Source organism: Onychomys torridus, chromosome 6 (genome assembly GCF_903995425.1).
Source record: "Onychomys torridus chromosome 6, mOncTor1.1, whole genome shotgun sequence".
Classification (NCBI taxonomy): domain Eukaryota; kingdom Metazoa; phylum Chordata; class Mammalia; order Rodentia; family Cricetidae; genus Onychomys; species Onychomys torridus.
Genome location: NC_050448.1, coordinates 57,972,384 through 57,993,080, shown reverse-complemented (window position 1 = coordinate 57,993,080; position 20,697 = coordinate 57,972,384). Strand labels below are relative to the sequence as shown.

The 20,697-nt window shown below is 35.7% G+C and overlaps 1 protein-coding gene across 2 annotated transcripts in view; it reads left to right on the top strand.

Moving 5' to 3' along the window:
* Nucleotides 1-18,632, top strand: part of Glrb (glycine receptor beta) — a 64,004-nt gene extending 45,372 nt beyond the window's left edge. For both annotated transcript variants that reach the window (XM_036190367.1, XM_036190368.1), the window contains 6 exons: nucleotides 48-277; nucleotides 383-465; nucleotides 2,089-2,229; nucleotides 6,877-7,029; nucleotides 10,343-10,635; nucleotides 16,938-18,632. In XM_036190367.1, the coding sequence (XP_036046260.1) occupies nucleotides 48-277; nucleotides 383-465; nucleotides 2,089-2,229; nucleotides 6,877-7,029; nucleotides 10,343-10,635; nucleotides 16,938-17,234 (1,197 nt within the window). In that variant the 3' untranslated portion in view covers nucleotides 17,235-18,632. The remainder of the gene's footprint in view (nucleotides 1-47; nucleotides 278-382; nucleotides 466-2,088; nucleotides 2,230-6,876; nucleotides 7,030-10,342; nucleotides 10,636-16,937) is intronic.
* The last annotated feature ends 2,065 nt before the right edge of the window (nucleotides 18,633-20,697 follow it).

The following is a 20,697-nucleotide window of genomic DNA, read 5'->3' as shown; positions in this document are numbered from 1 at the left end:
TTTTTAAGCAACTAAACATATCAGCATGCAAAATGCTTTTCCCCCAGGACTACAGAGTTAACATTTTCTTGAGGCAGAAGTGGAACGACCCCAGGCTCAAGCTCCCTAGTGACTTCAGAGGTTCAGATGCACTCACAGTAGACCCCACGATGTACAAGTGCTTATGGAAGCCTGACCTGTTCTTTGCAAATGAAAAAAGTGCCAATTTTCATGATGTAACCCAAGAAAACATCCTACTGTTTATTTTTCGTGACGGAGACGTCCTTGTGAGCATGAGGTACCCTTTTATATTTACTTCCTGGATATTTGCATTTTATTTTCAAATCAGTGTGCCATAGAAATGTTTGTTCAATGATTCCAATTTCTCTGCTTTTGACTTCAGGTTGTCTATTACTCTCTCATGCCCTTTGGACTTAACTCTGTTTCCCATGGATACACAACGCTGCAAGATGCAACTTGAGAGCTGTATGTAAATGAGGCCATAATTATTTGGGGAATAAAATACTTATATCTAGGCAATATATTCTATCATTGGGCTATATAACTGTGAAAGCCTTAATGCTTTTGTCTTACTAATACCATACTAATTATGATAATTTTGTAAAGACGAATCCTTCTGTTGTAGTTGGCTTTTTAGCAAGTTGATATTGGTTTACTTTTTATTCTGAAGGCTAGACTTATTTGGATAAGTAATGCAGAAAACATACACAAAATTATGGTCCTCTAACAAAAGAATTTCTCTGATGTTAATATTCTAATAGTTAGAATATTAATAGTTTTCTAATTTTAGAAAACATTTTTAAAATACATGTAAGCCCAACCAAGTGCATTTCCTGTGGAAGTACACAAAAATTAATTTTTACAAATTACATATTTTATGTTCCTATGATTGTATTTTTCAGTTTATGAAAGACATACTAAATGTTATTAATTGTAACTTTCTATAAAAATATTAATTTTCTACGATGATTGTCTTTAGAAAATAATAAGTCATGAACTTTGAGAAATGAATACTGATATCATAAGTAATCATAACATGGATGCTTAAAGACTAAGCTATTTCAATGGATAATAAATGTGTATGTTTGTAGATTATATGTTATTTAGTGGTTATTTGTTGTTTTTTAATGCACTAAAACAAATTCTAACTTTTAATATTTCTTTTTTCTAACAATGAGATTATGTTTTTGTAAGTCAATGGAATGTTTTAGTTACACACAAACACACACATATATATCACATATATATCAGAATTTTAATAAGTCCATATTTACTCAATGCACTCATTTGATACACTGTGTAGGATTTTAGAAACTGAAGGTGTTTGAGATCCAATTGTAGGTTATTCTAGGATATAGTCCTGATTTTTAGCCACATATCCTAAATCCAGGCCATGGACTCCTGGTTAGCTTAATGAAGCTATAATGATGTTCATTTGGAACACAGCCACTGCTCTTTTGTCATGGTGTAATTACTTCAAGGAACATTGTAGTGATTTATTTAAAACAATGCCTGTTTTAAACATTTAGATTTGTTTTATTTTGTTTGTTTTGTTTTGGGTTTTTCTTTACAATTTTGTTTTATTTGAGGGCGGAGAGAGGTTATAAGGGCAGAGGGTGGATGCAAGGGGACTGAGAGAAAAGTGAGATTGGAATGTATGATGTGAAATCCACAGAGAATCAATAAAAATTAAAAACAAAGTGTAGAGTGAAAAAACAAAACCTTTAGGTATTTAATGCTTGATTGTCAATGGACATGTGCAGAGAGCTTGCATCTTATTTGTCAGCTTTTTATTGATAGCAGTTATAAATGCTGCCACAGAGAGGAGATTCTCTATACATCATGACCTAGGACTGCATCTGATTTTTGGTGATTATTTAACCTTATTCCTTCTGTAGAATGATGACTTGATATTCTTGTGCTGAGATACTGTGTATGACCATAGATTACATTGCTGTGAATTTTAAATTACAATTCCTTGACGTTAGGTCATGCTTCTTTCCCTTTTCTATGTTTAATATGGACTAAAATAAAAAGAAAGTATTGATGAGCATATTTCAATCTAACATGTTCATATATTTATTATAGTTGGTTATACAACTGATGACTTGAGATTCATCTGGCAGTCGGGAGATCCCGTACAGTTGGAAAAAATTGCTTTACCTCAATTTGATATTAAAAAGGAAGACATCGAATATGGCAACTGTACAAAATACTACAAAGGCACTGGTAAGTGATATTTTAGAAAATAAAACTAACCCAAGTCTCAAAGTTTTGTTTTAGACTTAATATAGACTAAAGAACAAATAGAGGAGAGATGACTAAAAATAAGCTAATTGTAAGAAGTGTATCCTTTTAACCACGTGTCAAAACCTTTTCCACAACCACATTAGCTTAAAAAGTTTGGTCTTATAATTATAGAACAGATAGGTTTTTCTCCATGTAGTTCTGATGGTAAGAAGTTGTCAATATTTCATTAGAGTAATGAAATATTGTAGTGAATATAGTAGTGAAACAAACTAGTCCAGGTAATGGTTTTCTTAGGTGTTGCCAAGTTTTGACAAGATTCCCTTTGGCACTAAGCATTTAATATAGTGCAATATAATCTATCTGTGTTCATCCGTTGTATTCTGAGCAGTTTTATTTACATGAAACTTTGTCTGTCTTGTTAATTTTAAAAATCACTGAACTTTGTGTACACGAGAAGCAATAAGAGTGTGAGATAATTGAATATCTGTGAATATTCCCTGTATAGTGTTATTTGTCTAGGTCATGCAATAACCAGGTTTGAAAAGCAAAACACATTAACCTCAGTCATTAAATTACATTGAACTTTTGAAGGAAGTACAAAAGTCATTCTTTCACTCTCATAATATATAGTGTTCAGCCTTGGGATCTGCATTATCAGCTGTAGGTCACTGAGGAGGTTCGGTAGTATTAATACATTTCACTTAAAAATATAGAATTAAACCATACAGAAACTTAATCGTGCCATTATTAGCAATGCTCAGTTCACCTTGTAAGCTGCCTACAATTCTGTATTGGAAAACAAGTTATGACAAAGGTACTCAGAAGTAGATAGGATCTAAGTTATGTTTTTGTAAGCGTTTATATTATATAAAAGTCTACAATTATTATATCAACAAGGGAAAATACAAAATAATGAGAGTGAACCTAGTAAGTTGCATATATACGGCCCTATAATAAATATATGCAAGACTAGGAAATTTGGTGGAAAACATAATTTAATATTTTATTGTTGTTGTTGACTGAATCTGATGTTGAATATCAAATACATTGATATGATTATAGACTTTTATGTGTAGACCTTAAAGGAATATATAAGATATATCATTAATAAAATAGTAAATAGTTAGTGAATTTAAATGTAAAAAAATGGCAAGTTCTTTATTTCTTAGAAGGAAATAAAAACATGTGCTGCAAAGAAATACCTTAGAACAGTGGTCCTCGACCTTCCAATGCTTTGATCCTTTAATACAGTTCCTCACATTGTAGTAGTGACCGCCCCCCATCATAAAACTGGTTTTGTTGCTACTTCATAGCTGCAATACTTCTACTATTATGAATTATAATACAAATATATATGTTTTCTAATGGTCTTAGATCACATCTGTGAAAGGGTTGTATAACCCCCAAAGGGTTCACAACCTACAGGTTGAAAAGTGCTGATTTAGAAGATTGCTCTAGTGGTCCTGTGAAGGTCTTTGAGAGGTATTTTTTTGTTTGTTTTGTTTTTAATCATATTAAAAAAAACTTACAAAATCCTGTTAGCTACAGTAGACAGCATGAAGTTGTATCTAACATACTTTGGACATTTACCATGTTTCAGATTCTTTATCAATATTTATATAAGTCAGAAGAAAAGCATATTAATGTTTGGATAATATTTGTGAAACTTGGTAAAATTCAATAGCCCAAAATTCATGTGATACTAAACATGCATACTTGTATAAAAGTATGTATACATATGTATGTATGTGTACAGTAGTGGCAAAATTTTAATTTGTAAAGAAATTCTGACTTGGCATTGTCTTTACTGAAATTATGTTGTTCCATGGCTAACAGATAGTGAAGGTGAGGAATATGGGAGCACAAAATGAAAATAGTTAAACTGGGCTCCTAAGTGATTAATGAAAGAAAATGACACAGGAAATAGAGAGTAAATTGAAATTTCCAAATGCACATTTATATCAATTAACTGCCCACCTGCCTCTCATAAATATAACAGACTAGAGAAAGATCAAAAAAGATCAAGAAATGTTTCTCATAAAAGTTTATGAAGCAAATCACTGTAATACCCAACATGCATTTTACTGCTAGATGCATTGACAGCTCATAAGGTCCCCTAGTGAGTGCCTTTATGAAAGTACATGGTGGAACTACACTTTAAAACTCATGACATACGGCATTTAGTCAGGCAGTCTTTAAACAGAGTAAGGTGGAATGTAAATTTTTTAAGTTATACTATTTTAAGTCATACTGCTTCATAGTGACTATATAAGCTTCACACACACACACACACACACACACACACACACACACATAATTTGCTTAGAGGTACACACATATTCATTTTCTTCTTTTCATATGCAGCAGGTGAATGAAAAAGTTATCTGCATAATTTATACTGTTGCAAAAAAAGGTATTTTGAACACTATATTTTAGGAAGCACTGTGAGCCTTTTTAATTTAATTACTTTTAAGTATGAAATATGTCTTGTTCTTAAGAAAGTTTGTGTTTTTGAAGTATTGCAAATAATCATTGGCTAAAAGCATATATTTTTGTTATTAGGGAGGAAGTTGAAATGGGTGATGAGATAGAGAAGGGGACATTTTATTCACTTTTCCCCTTCATCCTATAGAATCTATGAACAATATACAATATAGCTTTTGTTTAATGAGACTAAAATTAGAAAGTTTCATGTCTTTTTTCTGATGTATTAGTTAACATTTGCTTCTATTCCTACCCACTAATTGTTTTTGTTCCATATTGATGGTATTACCTTTCCAATCTCTCTGAGACAGCATGAGGCATCATCATAATATGAGCAGAATCATTTTCTCACGTAACTTAAGACAATTGTGAATATCCTTTTTAAGTTAAACTTTGAACCTCTATTGTATGGTAATCTTGCCAAATAGATAGCAAGATTATGTTATTGTGTGTAACATGTTTGTTTTTCCCAGTTAAGGTGACTAGGTAAACATTTTTTAGTGATAAGGCAGTGGGACATAAATTATTCTTCTATCCATAATTATTTTACTTATGGATTATTCGTTTGTTTCAACATTTGAAAATAGTTATGCACAGTGTCAACTGAAAACAACTGGTGGGTTTTTAACCTATGGTATTTATACATAATCTTACTTTTATTCAATGGTAAATGCCCTTTTTATCTGAATGAAGTATTTTCATTGGTTGTGGAGGTGCATGCTTGTAATCCCAGAAAACTCAGGCAGAAGGGTCACAAGTTTGAGGTTAGCTGGGCTATATAGAATGACTAGCTCAAAACAATTACAACTTTTAAACAATAAACGCTATATATAAGCTGTTAACTAAAAGCACAAAAATATGTGTAAAGCAATCCTCCGCATGGAAGTAGGTTTTCTTTTCAAATGGAGTATTGTCAGAACTCCCACAAGACAACAAAAGCCATCATCAGGCCAGGCTGCCAGTACTCATGAGTAAATTTGGGGACTAGTTAGTGTTTGGAAGTTCTACAATGATATTCTGCATTTGTCCCAGGATAAGGAAAAGAAAATTCTTTTCCCAGGTAGAAATTTATGAGCTTTGGCATGCAAGAGGGAAGAGGGTGAAGAAATGCCATCTTCCCTGTGGTGATATTTTGTTTGTATGTTAATAAATAAAGCTTGTCTGGAGATCAGAGGAGGAAAGGCCAGCCATTTTAAGTAAACAAGAAGTCAGGTAGCATACATCCTTAATCCCTTAGCAGGTAGGATCTCTGTGTGTTCAAGGCCACACTAGGGAACAGAGGCAAGCGTGATGACACAAGCCTTTAATCCCAGTACCAGCCATGGAGACCTGGAGGTTTGTACAGATAGACAGAAAGTCACAGAGCTGTGTAGAAAGAGGAAATGAGGTAGCTGGGCTAAAATAGCCAATGAGAGGGCAAAACAGCAAGGCAATAAAGGCCTGGGTAGACAGGAAGTAACTCACATTTGGAAGCTGCAGGGTTGGCGAGGTAAGGTTGGCTGGTGGCTCTCACTATTTCCCTGATCTAAGGCTTTCACCCCTATATTTGGCTGCATGATTTTTATTTAATGAGACCATTTAGAAATTCATCTAAACTTCATACTTCACAGCCCTTGTAGAGTCACTGGAAGTTTTTATCCTTGGTTTCCCGCTGCTTACTTGAATGCTTATCTAAAGTTCTCAGGGTTACCTATGCCTCCAAACTCATGGAGACTGGTGCCCTTTTCCAGAATGTGGCTCACATGGCTGAAAGTGAGGCTGACAAGATGCAATCTAAGACTGTTTCCTTTTAGAATTAGCCTGCTGCCTTGATTCAGGCCTCATGTCTCACAGGCTGATCTTCTGTGCTAATGCCACTATGGAGGGAAAGCTGAAGGATCACAGACTCTCACACAGATTTAATATCTGGACCTGCCACAAAGCAACATGTGAGCTCTGTTCCTCAGTATCATGGTGAGGTGGTGGAGGTCAGGAAAGCATGTCTCACGCCCTTTATTAAATGTCACCAACTAAAGAAAAACCCTTTGCAGTGTTTACTTTATGACATTTCCAGGGGGAGAAGTTTCTGTGCCTTGAAGGTCTTTATGGAATGATTCCCTGTGGGTATAACCCTCATACCTGTCGCTTCTCTGCCTTTGACAGGCTACTACACTTGCGTGGAAGTCATCTTCACCCTGCGAAGACAGGTTGGGTTCTACATGATGGGTGTTTATGCACCAACCCTGCTGATTGTAGTCCTTTCCTGGCTCTCTTTCTGGATCAACCCTGATGCCAGTGCTGCCAGGGTGCCCCTGGGTAAGCCTCCCTGCTTCTCTGGCACCATGACAGTGGGGCCTGGTTGAGCATCCTATCCTGAAAATGTGAGGCTCCAAATGTTCCAAATGCAATAAGCAGAAAATTACACACCTTTTCACTTCCCAGGAGAGCATACTAAAAATAACCATGTAGTAAAAATGAGTAAACTATTCTCAGGCTTTCTGTTTAAGGTGTACATGTATATGAAATATATATGAGTATTTTGGGACTTGGGTCCTATCCTTGAGACTTCATATAAAATATATACAGATAATTCAAAGTATAAAACCTCGGAAATTGGAAGTATTTGTGGTCAAAGCATTTCAAAAAAGGGATATTAAACTGGGCCCTCATGTGCTGAGTGTATTACCAATTACTTTGAAACAGGGAGTTTAGAAGTGATGACTGCCTGTTATTTTGAGGGAGGCTTCCTTCAGTATGTGACACACACTGTTCTATATTTTCTCAGTGTTTAGGCAATTAAGTTTTTCTTTTCCTGTTCTGAGAATTTTTCAGGAGTTGATTTATTCTATTTTTCCAGTAAGTACTTATTGACTGGATATATTCATGCATCACTAAAATATGAAATCTTCAGTAATGCCAAAGTTCAAAACAAATAATCATTTTGGTGGGAATTATTCTAAATGATGTGCCTCTCAGGCTCAGAGGAGATGAAATCATGCACTACTTACTTCATATTTCATCAGTAATGGCTGCATGCATGATGGTGTGTCTCGCATAAGCTACATGGATAGCAGGCTTTCCCATACAGATTTGTGTAGATATGCTATGATGTTCACACAATGACAAGGCCACTTGATGATACATTTTATCCAGGTATATTTTCATCTTTAAATGGCATCTGAGTGTTGTAATATGATCTATTATTAAGAAAATCACTAGGTAGTACCATTCAAGTGCTGTTTCTCTTTCCTTTTAATTTTCATGTACTACAAGTTTTTATTTTTAAGACTGGTAACAAAGAAACAAAACTATCCAGTTATTTGAAAATTATATTTGTTTAAAGATTCATAGGTATTTGCTCCAGCTAGAGGTGAAGGTCAGTGGTAAAGAACATGCCTTGTGCCGGGCAGCAGTGGCGCACGCCTTTAATCCCAGCACTCAGGAGGCAGAACCAGGTGAAACTCTGAGTTCAAGACCAGCCTGGTCTAAAGAGCAGGATCCAGGACAGTTACCAAAACTACACAGAGAACCCATATCTCAAAAAACGAAAAAAAAAAAAAAAAAAAAAGAATATGCCTTCCATATGTGGAGTCTTGGGTTACATCCTAAGTAGCCTCTGGTTTCCCTTCACGAAACAGTGTTTTGTGAGAAAATAAACAAGAACTCTTTCTGTAAAGAAAGTAGGTAAATATCAAAATATAAACATTAGTGCCATCAGAGTTTATCTAGGTATGTTTGAGAATTTTCCATTTTGTGTGCTTTGTTAATCTCTCCAGGACCTCACCATAGGAAAAGCTCTGGTATACATGGCCTCCCAAGTGATGGCCTGCTGCATTTAGGTTTTGTTTTTCCTTCAAAAAGCTTTTGTGTGTATCTCATTCTGAAATTATTGAAGGGAATTAATGAAATACCAAGTTTTACACACACACACACATATGTATATCCTAGAGGTTATGTATATGTAATATTTAATATATATAATAAATATGCACTACATTTAGTATTAATATTAGTATTATATTTGTATATGCAAGAGTATATATCTATATTCATTACAGTTACTAACTATATATTCTTATATGGCTGACAAGGCACTTTTGAATATTTAAATTTATCCAACATGTATTTGTTTTGTGGTGACTATTTGTTGGGTACCAAGAAGATGGTAATGTAATCATAAAAATGAATAGCAATTGTTAGTAAGATAGATTAAAAACATCTTAGCTGTAATGCATTTATATTTCCTTGCAAGGAAGCAGACACCAAATAAGTATAGTGATTTAAGAGAGAGCAACATGCTTGTCAGACAAAAGCCTTTAGAATAGGTAATTCTGACTAAAGAAAGAAAGTGAAGGAATGAAATGAATTCATGTTGTTACTAAGACAGAGGAAAACATGGACTTGAGTCTCGATCATTAGTAACAGTAAGGTCTGACCCCTGGACAACTCTTAGTGCTCTCTGTTAGGGTTTTTACCCAAATCAAACAGGGAACTCTTGAAGGTTTTTATGATTAGACTCCAATTTTGATCAGTTATAACTTTAATCATTGCCTAATTTACTGTGGACTGACTGATGAGGGAATGGTAGAAACAAGGAGAGCAGTCAAGAAGATGCTCATGGGGACAACTGACAGTCATTTAGGGTAATAAATGACAGCATTCTAGATTTTCATGTTAATATTCTACTTACAGGTCAAAAACCATCGAGACCTATGCTAACTCCTTAACGCACAACTCACAAATGTTTTGCCTGAAATAGTTAGACACCAATCAAATAATTGTTCCAAAAGGTGGTGAGGCTCTAAGCAAAACAATAACAAAAACAACAAAAAACAACAACAAATAGGTGGATTCACTGTGTCTACTGTGGCTGATAGTATCTCTCTGATGACATCACTGGAGGTTTCTTTAGTCATAGTGTGTTCTGTGTCTATGCCAACAAGTTATATTTCACCACATCCATCCTGATGATAGCAGGAGAGGAGGGAAGAGAGGAAGAGTGACAAAGAGATGAGAAAGACACCTGTAATTGCACCAATTCATCGTTTGTGTTCCATGATTATCTAAATTGTCATACATTATATAAACTCAATTACCTTATGTTGATTACATGTGTGTTTATATAGAATGCTGACTTTCCATCTGAAATTTGTATTCCCTATAGCATTTCTTTAGTATTCCTTTTCTGAGATTTTCTTTCTGAAGTGAACAGGAAGGCTCTAGTCTTGTTCATGGGTGAAAATTTCTCCTACAAATAAAATCTATCTTCATTTTTTAAAAAAGCTGTGAAATCAAACAACCAGTCTAATCACAATGCTTTATCCTTCCCTCAGAGACACTGTTGAATGATTCTTGATATCTCTGATCCTCAAATAAGGTTCACATTGTGCTTCCAAACCTTGGTTTAAGTTCACTTATTTTTAAAATGATACTTATTTATAAACATTTTCCAAACACATTTACTACTTCACATAGTAACATATATTTTTTTCCAGTCTTAGATTTTTACAGACACCTAAGGGCTGCATCCTGTCTATTGACAGTCATCACAGAGTAGTTTTAGTGAATGACCAATGGTTGCAAAGCGTTTCGCAGGCATAAACACGTCTGATTCTCCTTCTGTTGCTAGGCATCTTCTCGGTGCTCAGTTTGGCCTCAGAGTGCACCACACTTGCAGCAGAGCTTCCCAAAGTGTCATATGTGAAGGCTCTGGATGTGTGGCTCATTGCCTGTCTGCTCTTTGGGTTTGCTTCCCTGGTGGAGTATGCTGTTGTCCAGGTGATGTTGAACAATCCCAAAAGGGTTGAAGCTGAAAAGGCCAGAATCGCCAAGGCTGAGCAAGCAGATGGGAAAGGTGGAAATGCAGCAAAGAAGAATACTGTGAATGGCACGGGGACTCCTGTTCATATCAGCACTTTGCAGGTAAGACTGGAATGAACCATGGAAGTGGGTCGCCCATCCTCTTCTGTGCCAGGAAAGAGACACTATGAGAAAGAAATGGTGGGACTGGCATTTATTTTCTATAGATGTAAAGAAACTGAGTTCAGCATACATTTTTGGAGGTGTTTACAGAAAACACATAAGACATGTCAAAGACTACCTAGGAAAATCTGGTATCTTAAAAATTTGAAAACTTTCCACTGAGTTTAAAATCACAGCTGCACTTTGGTGCATGTCACTGAATGGGGGGATATGTTCCCAGAATGTATGCTTCCCTATTGGTCCTCATTTGATAAGCTGAGGGACTTATGGGGCTGAACAGGCCTTTATAGAGCTGAGACTTAAGACTCATGCTGTTGGCCAGTCATTCTCATTTTCCCACTGAGTTAGGTAGCTTCCCATAGTTTGTCAGCTATAGCTAGAAGACTGGCCCTCCGGGAATCTCTACACACTGTTAAGGGTCTGTCTAGCCCAGCCATCATGGCTAGAGAAGGACTGGATAGGCTTTTCCCCTTAGCCCTGACTTGTCACATATCACGGTTAAAGAGCAACTGGCTGCTTAACAAATGAACTGTGTGCTTACCCACGGAGTCCTCCTTGATGTTCACCCTTTAGAAGAAAAGTTAGCCAGAAGGCCATTTATGTGGAGCAAAAGGCTATAGATGACGCTACAGGAGACTAATAGCTCTAGCCATCCCACAGCTGTGAACACTGCCTATTCTCCTCATGTTCTGGCCCCATGGGGCACTATGCATTGACTCCCACTGCCCTCCTACCTGGAATTCTAGAAAACATGCTGCACATGGAATTTTTGAGAGAGTAGCAAACTAATTCTTCTTATTGTGCATATCTGTGGCTGTTTTTGTTTTGCCCCTTTTTGTTTTTTTAAGTCGGTGCACTAATTTTCCAAGCTTAAAGCTCTGGCTATCCATAGCTTCCACATTGAGAAAAGCTTCTTTATGCCATGTGACCTTTTTATTCTATATCACTGCTCCTGAAGGAAAAATGCTTCATCAATGCAGTGTCATGATTTAAGTCCATCCTTTGCTATAACCCCTTCTTCTTCTCCATCAATCATGTCTATAATGTATGTGAAGCAAGTTTCATGTAGATGACAGAATTGTATAGACTTTACCAATCGCTTACATTTTAATTGGTTGTAATGAGCTGTTAAATTATTATAATGATTGGTACTTTGAAACCTCCATATTCATTTATTTTTACTTCTTATTAATTTTTGTTCTGTTTTTTGCTTCCTACATTCATTCACATGGGATACTGAGTTATAGAATTCCATCTTGAACTTTCTATATTTTATATGTATGCCTTTATTTTTTTTAAATATTTTTTAAGATTTATTGATTTATTATATATACAGTATTCTGCCTGCATGTGTACTTGCATAACAGAAGAGGACATCAGATCTCATTACAGATGGTTGTGAGCCACCATGTGGTTGCTGGGAATTGAACTCAGGACCTCTGGAAGAACAGCCAGTGCTCTTAACCTCTGAGCCATCTCTCCAGCCCCTATGTATGCCTTTATAATGGCTTTAGATATTATATTATGGCTTTAATGGCTGATTAAGATATTATAAAGATACAAATTATTATGACCTAAAGATTGCATCATCTCACTAGTTTGTTGTTCAAATTGGATAATGTCTTCTTTAGAGTTTGTTGTTCACCAGCCCTTTCCTCTAACTCTGTAGTTCCTCATTTGCTAGTGTGCATGCATGTGTGTGTGTGTGTGTGTGTGTGTGTGTGTGTGTGTGTGTGTGTGAGTGTATGTGTATGTATGTGTGCATGTGTGCGTGTTTACTGTAGTAGTGGTAAAAGTTATGTTTCATTGTTTTTTATTTCTACAGAACTCCTTTATTCACTATTTTCAGTGGTATGCTGGTAAACTCTGTTTTCTACCTTCTGAAAGTGTTTATTTTATTCCTGGTTCCTTATGGCTGTCCTCTTCAGTTATAGGACTATAGGGTAGCAATTAGCTTCATTTAGCACCTAACAAGCATGATGACACTTTCTTCTGCCCCTATGCTTTTCCAGGGGAACTAAACATTCCAATTCTTTTTCAAACAGGTAATGAAACTCATCTAGATTTCAATATGATTGCCTTCTTTAGAATTAAAAGGCAGTGTCTTCTTTAGACCTCACCCTTCTTTGATTCTTTATCTGTTCTTCCTTGCATTCTCCTCCCATTTGTCCAGCCATGGTTTGTATGGCTTTCCACTAACTTTTCAGGTCCAAACTTCCACTTGTTAAGTCTGTATGTATTTTCTTGTGGAAATTCCTATTTATTCCTAAGATAGTCTAGGTTTTCACTGGCATATTGGTAATAGTTCTCTGAAGTGGTTTTATCATGGATGCTTTAGTATTAGTCCTAATTTTTTTAAGATTTGACATCATTTTTTCTTGTTCAGTTTGAGATACTCCCTAGAATGGCTGCCAAATCCTAGACATTTCATATTATGACACTCTGAATCATGTTTAAAGCTCTGTTTTAGTGGTTTTCCCTGTCCTAGCAGGGGCAGGGAGTGTCCTAATACATTACTGCCTTGAGGGAGTAGAAGTCTGGGTTCCACATCAGTAAGGGAAGGCTCATTTCTCCTACTGGGTAGAGATGGTGGTGGTGGTGGGGTGTCAGGTTTTGTGTGTGTGTGTGTGTGTGTGTGTGTGTTTGTGTGTGTGTGTGTGTGTGTGTTCCACAGACACAGCATGTGGGGATCCTGTGACTGCTTGGCTTTCACTCACCACAGGCTCCTAAGGTATCATTCCTGTGTGGAGGAAGAGTATCTGTCAGGTTTAATATATGGTTGCTACTAGTCTGCACCTAAACAGGTAGTTCACTGTGTTATTGATGTTCAGAAAGGAGAGTCCTGGCCATCAATGGACTTGTCACCCTCCATGTCTGTGGGGATGTAGACTTTCTTATTACAGAAAGATGGCAACTCACACATCTTTTGCTGGTGTGTCTAGAAAAGATCTTTCTGCGTCATTTGGCTCAACATTTTCTGCATCACTGGATTGTTCCTTCTTGGCCATTTCTTTAGACAGAGCAGACTCCCTTGGAGGCTTTTCGTCTGTTTCTGTTGATATATCAGAGATATATATAGAGAGATAGAGGTAGAGAGAGATACCACCATCTTCAGCTCCAAATCAGAATCTTGTAAGGCAAAAGAAAATGAAAGAGTTTGTTACCATGTGTGACTCCCTGGGTTTAGAAGCTCAGGGTCTGGTCTCTGTCCTTCTCCTGGTCTTCTTCCTTCTCCTCCTGCCCCTCCCTTCTTCTTTCCTTCTTCCCTTATTAGCATTCCCTTCTTTAAGTATGTCTTCTCCTTTCCAGACCACTATTCATTTCTATGACTCCAGCTGCTGCTTCTCTTAAAGTCTTTTGAATATAAAACCCAGGGTTTCCATGGAACTGAGTGGGAGGAAAAGAAGATGAGTCTGCTCTCTTCCTGGAACTAGCGGTCCATTGTGTACTCCAAACCATCTGTCTTTTCTTTTTCTGCACCTCACCTGACTCAGATGATTAAAGATGGACCTCAGTGCACGACTCTGCTTTTCTTACCTTTTCTCTCTTTCTTCACTTTTCATCTGTCATTCCACTGGTCTGTGTTTTCCAGCAGGGCCCCGGCGTTAGCCTGCTGAGAGCTGTGTTTAGAGGTCAAGGATACCATAAGTGCTTAACACTTTGCTTACTTACTATCATTATGCACCGAGGAAACCTTTTTTTTTTTTTCTTCAGAGAAATTGCAGTTCCCTTTCCTAGCATTTTTCCTTAGTCTTTGTTGCCATCCAAGCTTCAGAAGCTCCTGACACAGAGCAGAGTTAGGGGACTGAAGGGTATGCTTCTGCACATTGAGATTTCCTTCAGAAAGACTAAAAAGCTCCTTTGCCCCTGCTGCATGCATTGATTTCTCAATTTCAGACATGCAAACAGGGGCCCTGGGACTCCCACACTGTGGGGAGATATGCACATCGCATCTTGAAACCACAGCCAACTGCTATTTGGTAGTCAGCCCTCTATCAGTGTCAAACATCATGCCACTCATCCCCCTGTCTGTGTTGAGCATCCTGACACCATCATCCCTCTGTGTGTGTTGAGCATCCTGCCATTCCATTGTCATACCCCTGTCTGTGTTGAGCATCCTGCCATTTCATTGGCATCCTCTGTCAATAGCATGTGATCCCAAATAGGTTATTATTAATATTCCCACCAAGTTTACAATAATTTATAACTTGGTAAGTTCACAAATTTGGTACATATTATTAACACAGGAAATAAAATGATAATCGAAAAATATTAACTCTTACCATTTGAACTCAGTACTTTCATGAAAAAATACATATGGAATTATTGCTTTAGATTCATAATCCACTTGTTTCAACATGTTTTACTTTTCAAACCACAACAAATTTCCAAGTAATTTCAGTCAGATGATAGGTCACTAATTTTTACTCTAAATAAGAAGAGAAGTATAATAAAATTTGAATTATAGAAAACTTAAAGGTTAATTTTAAAAATAATAGTGTGCTTGCTAAGGAAAAGTATGACTAACATCACGAAAACTCTAGTCCAGTTTTCAGTAGGAGAGTTGTAAGGAGACATAATTGTGACCCTTATACAAAATCATGATTTTTATCTACAGACCTGGGTTCAGACTCCTCTCCATAAAAACAGAGATGGTTGGGGCTGTCTTAGTCAGCTTTCAATGTTTTGGTAATTAATGTATCTTACGTTTTTCTTTTCATTCAATAAAAACTGCTGCATACCCTCCGTTGTTACTATAATTCTTTTCCTAACACTTAGCACTTTGCCATGTAGAATGGTTTTATGAATAAAAGATAAAACAGGCCCCATGCCCACAATTTTCAATAATTTCATAAACAAAAGCTAATGACTGATCATGGGAGCAGTTTCTTTATGGTAAAGATGTGCTTTAAAAATTAGCATTGATTTTGATTCAGTAAAATCTGTCCAAATTGTTTCCTCTGAACATCTTTTTTTATCATCTACAGAAGGTATCTTATCTTCAGTTCTAGAAGTTTATACAAAATTATTTGCTTTTACATGAAGCACAAACAAAACCTTAGAGTTTAAGTTTGCAAATATTACATTTTTATCAGCAGGTATTTTTTTTTTCTTCCTGGCAGCTTTATCTTTATGCGGCCTCATTTCTGTTATCAGCACTTTGCAGAAGTGACAGTGTATGCAATGAGAGTAAATGAGATTGTGGAAAGAAACAATGGAAAAGTGATGGATTCAGGTTTTGAACAGCCAAATTAGGAATGTGTTGGGTAGGATTACTATCTTACTTGTAGGGTTCATTTCCTGACTTATGAGGTAGCTGTTGCAGGTATCGTTTTATTATAAAATCTTCTGTCTTGTCATATATGCATTTTATTTAGTAATGAGTTCAAAACAACAAAGAACTGTGTGTAAAACATCTAATTAATGGAACAAAAAGAGACCCTTCAACTAATGGGTGAGTCATGACTTTTGAAGCTACCTTGAGGGTTCTTTATAGGAGGGAACCTGATGGTACTCCTTCAGCTGTGTCATCGTGAATCCCTTTTCTAGAGCACGTGTGGCATATATGCACACTTGTCCTGAACATGAGAGACACGCAAAATGTCACAGAGTTCCCAATGAATTAAGTGTAGGAGAGTGGCAGCTTCTGGGAATCCTTTTTCATGTGATTGTTATAATACTGAAGTTATGTGTTCCTTGCTGATGTGATTAGATATTTAAGCAATCTGGACTTTTTATGGCTATGATTCAGAGACTGACAGTCTCACTGCAGGACAAAGGCTCCATCATTTATTAATCAGCAATTCTGTTCAGAAAAAAAGGACAGTAAAGATGAAGTTTCCAAATTAACACTTAGAGTAATATTTTCTGCATATACACCCCTATTGGATGAAGGAAAGATTTTTATTTTTTTAGTATTTAAACTGAGGACAGTCTTACAACCACAATAGTAACCTAAATTAATGTTGATTCATGCTTTATTTCTATGTATAAAATAATTTAAAAAGCTAATTCAATGGTATGAGGCTTGTTATTTGAGCAAAATATCAGAGCCTTCTGAAATGTTTAATAATTTCTGAAAAGTTTAATGGTTTCTGAAATGTTTTATTTATTGGGTGGAATCATCAGTTGACTTTTATCCCTGCTAATGTGTAATATCAATTTTAAAATATATTTTTGAAGAGATGTGGTATTTATAACTCTAAAACTTCTATTACACCATGTTTCATTTTTATGCTTAGGTTGGTGAGACCAGATGCAAAAAAGTTTGTACTTCTAAATCTGATCTGAGATCCAATGACTTCAGCATTGTTGGAAGCTTACCAAGAGATTTTGAATTATCCAATTATGACTGCTATGGGAAACCCATTGAAGTCAACAATGGACTTGGGAAATCACAGGCTAAGAACAACAAGAAGCCTCCGCCTGCCAAGCCTGTCATCCCAACAGCAGCCAAGCGAATTGACCTTTATGCAAGAGCACTATTTCCTTTCTGTTTCTTGTTCTTCAATGTTATATATTGGTCTATATACTTATGATAAACCATTTCCATTTGTATGACATACAATACCATTTCATTGTGACCAATGCAATTCATAATTGCTGATCTGTGAAAACTTTGCATTTTCATAGCAATATATCGCATTTTGGATGCCAGTTAATTATAATAAAATACAGCACCTTACTTTTGAATGGCAGCATGATCTTGTAACATCTCTGCTCCAATCATGAGATAGATAGGTAGATAGATGTATGTATATTGAGCATAGTGCTTTAGGAATCAATGAAAAATACGCATACTACATAATCTACATAATGTGCTCTTCAGCTACTGTAACTCTGTAACTGCAAATACTTCAGATAATCCTGATGAAAACATGATGTGCACGCTGACTCCTGTTATGGTGACCATTCTAATGTATGTAGTATCTTACATTCCCTTCCTTGTAACTTTCAAAGAAAGCCATCTTATTCTTAAATAATTTTCAATAGTATTATTACAGATTAATCAAGATTGTATGACATATTGTGTAAAGTTTTTAAGAGAGGTAGATCAGTAACAGTTATGCAGGCTCATTGAGAAATAAAATCAAAGATATACATTTATAAAATCAACTTATTTTTAAGTGTGCTCGTGTTGTCAAAACGCCAGATAATAGATCAGTAAGTGCTTTTAAAGCAAAGAGAAATATGGGTAGTATAAATGTAGACTGAATTCTGGCATCTGACAAAATACTTACAAATAAATGATAGATGCATTAATTAAATATTTTGGATAAAATAAATTATTTAATCCACCTTAAAATCTAAATCTATTTTCATGCCTTTCATTTGTTGATACGGAGAGCATTAAGCATAAGCCTTAAGAAGAGTTGCACACATTTCTGATGTGAATGGAGTGGTGACATGTGGTTCCACATTGCTGTCAGACTCTAAGAAGAGCTGTTAACATTAACTTGAACTGGAAAAATTGTAATCAATAAAGGACTTAGCTTGTTTGTTTTATTAAGATGCTTCTGTATTTCAAGTAATAGCCAACTGTTTGGGGGATTTGTTTTTTTTAATTTATATGAATGTATTTGGATATGTTTTTTTAAAAAATGATTTAGCAAATAGTAACTTTTATTTAAATTTTAGGCTTCACTTTTTCTTCTTGCTAAAAATCTAGACATTGGGGGACTAACTGACTTTATCTTGTTCCTACCTGAAAATAACCCCTAAGCCTTGTCTTCTAAGACCCTGTTCTCTAACAGTGTGTCACAGTGTAACTGTTTTTCTGTCTCAGCTAAAATTGGAGCTACTAGTAACTAATGTAATATAAACAGAAAACCACAAAAGTATTTTACGTTATTTGGAGTGCTTTTGTTCTTGTTGGTGGTTTGTATGGCCAATTCATAATATAATACATTAAAAATATTATTTGTGCAATTACCATATGCAATTCACTGCGATTTGATTCATTGACTATTTTTAACTTAAAATATCCTCAATAGTTATAAACTTTTTTAATGGTATATAGACTAATCCTCTGTAGCCTTTCAGTACAATTTAGTTATGAAAGCATGACCATCTGAATAATTTTAAAATGTCATGAGTAAAACTGCTAATGAATTTCAGGATTCTACCAAGACCTAGAAAATATTACTTTAATGGGATGACAATGGGGAAAAATATCTTGAACATATATCATTTAAAAACAATCTGCTTGTAATAATATTTTCTTGCATTTGTTTTTATAAGTTGGTTTCATATTCATATGAGGACCTTTGATCTAGGGTTTTAGAAGATGTCTTATAGGAAAGGCAGTGTCATTATATAGAAATGTATTGGTGAAAGTAGTGAAAATTATTTACTTCATGGATTTCAACATAATAGTCCCGTAATGTCAGACCATACCTTCATTCTAGAGTCTCTCTCCACTATTTATTTTTGAACTAAATATGCTGATGTTTTATAAATCACTACATCTGTTTAGGATAGGCACATGGCATTGCTTTCCTTGCTTTTTTCTCTTCTTCCCCTTCCTGGGGTCAATGTGATGGGATCCCAACTAAGACCTGATTTTAGGTATTTCCACCCTCTGTTTGACTTGAATATAAAAAATAGTATAATAATAGTATACAAAATAAATGGTATTTAAACTCTCATTATTGGATTTTTTCACATTGTATGTATAGGATTCTTTCCAGGTGAAGACACACTTATAGTCACATATCTAATTCTGCCTCCAACTTTTTTTTAAACATGAAAATGAAGTTGCTGCTTTTCTAATACAAAACAGTATGACAGTAGCTATTTGTGTGTGGATGTGGCTGTTTGAGAGGTGGACGCCCAAAGTGAAGTTGCTGACTTGGAAAACAGACATGTAAAACCTTGCTTTGCTTCCTCACAGGTTTCTGTTAAAAGATACTAAGGTGTATTTTCACCATAACTGGCTCATGCTCTCACAGAGCCTGTTACTACCCAATTTCATGTCATTGACCTGTTTCCTTTAAACTTCTTTTCCACTTGGCATTGTTTCAGAATGTTCCAAAAAACTTGAAAAATTACAGAGAATTCCTGTGTCCCCTTCTTCTAAAGTCTGCAAATACTCTTTTCTCAAACACGCTTTATTTTTCTCCCATCACGATGTGTGCATAAGAAGCTGCTTTTTAAAACCTGAAGGGGCAGATAGGATGTCCTTTTACCTTTGCAACTTGTGTTTCCCAAATTGCAGTGACTTTCCCATTCACGACTACAGTGACAGAGTGAGTCTACATCAGGAAGTGAACACAGTCTTAAAGCTGCCTTTCCATTTCCTGCTATTCTTTTTCATGAGCCAATCCAGGATCATGTGTTTCATTTAATTGCCATGACATCAGCTTCTCTAACATGATTGGGGGCTGCATAGATGGTTAGTGTTTAAGAATGTTCTCTGGTCTTGCAAGAGGGCCCTAGTTCAATTCTTAGCATTCGTGTGCAGCAGCTCACAACTGTTTGTAACCCCTGTTCCAGAGACCGACACACTCTTCTGGACTCTGCAGACCACCCATTGTGGAATTCAAATTCACATACACATACACACAAATAAAAATATTTTTGAAAAATGATTATGCCACTGTCCATTCAGATATACTTAATGCCTTCCGTTAGGCCTCAGTGAACTAAACAAAACATTCTCATATAAAATTATCATAAAGTTATTTATACCCTAAGATCCAACCAAACAGATTGTGACCATTTTCTCTCATGTTTAGATTTAATTGAAGTGCTAAATTCAGGAATCCACTTTTAGGTAAATGGTTAATTTAATGTTTTATTGTTTCTTTTAAGACCAGCCTTGGATGTCATGTCTGCAAACATTCCTTTTAAGTCATATGTATTTCATTCAGATGTAAGTGTTTTTCATTCATACAATTTCCTCTCTGGTGAATAATGAAGTTAAAATATTTTTCTCTGGAAGTGCAGTGCTCAAATTAAGTGGTTCTAAAACCTACTCAATTTATCATTATTTATATTACT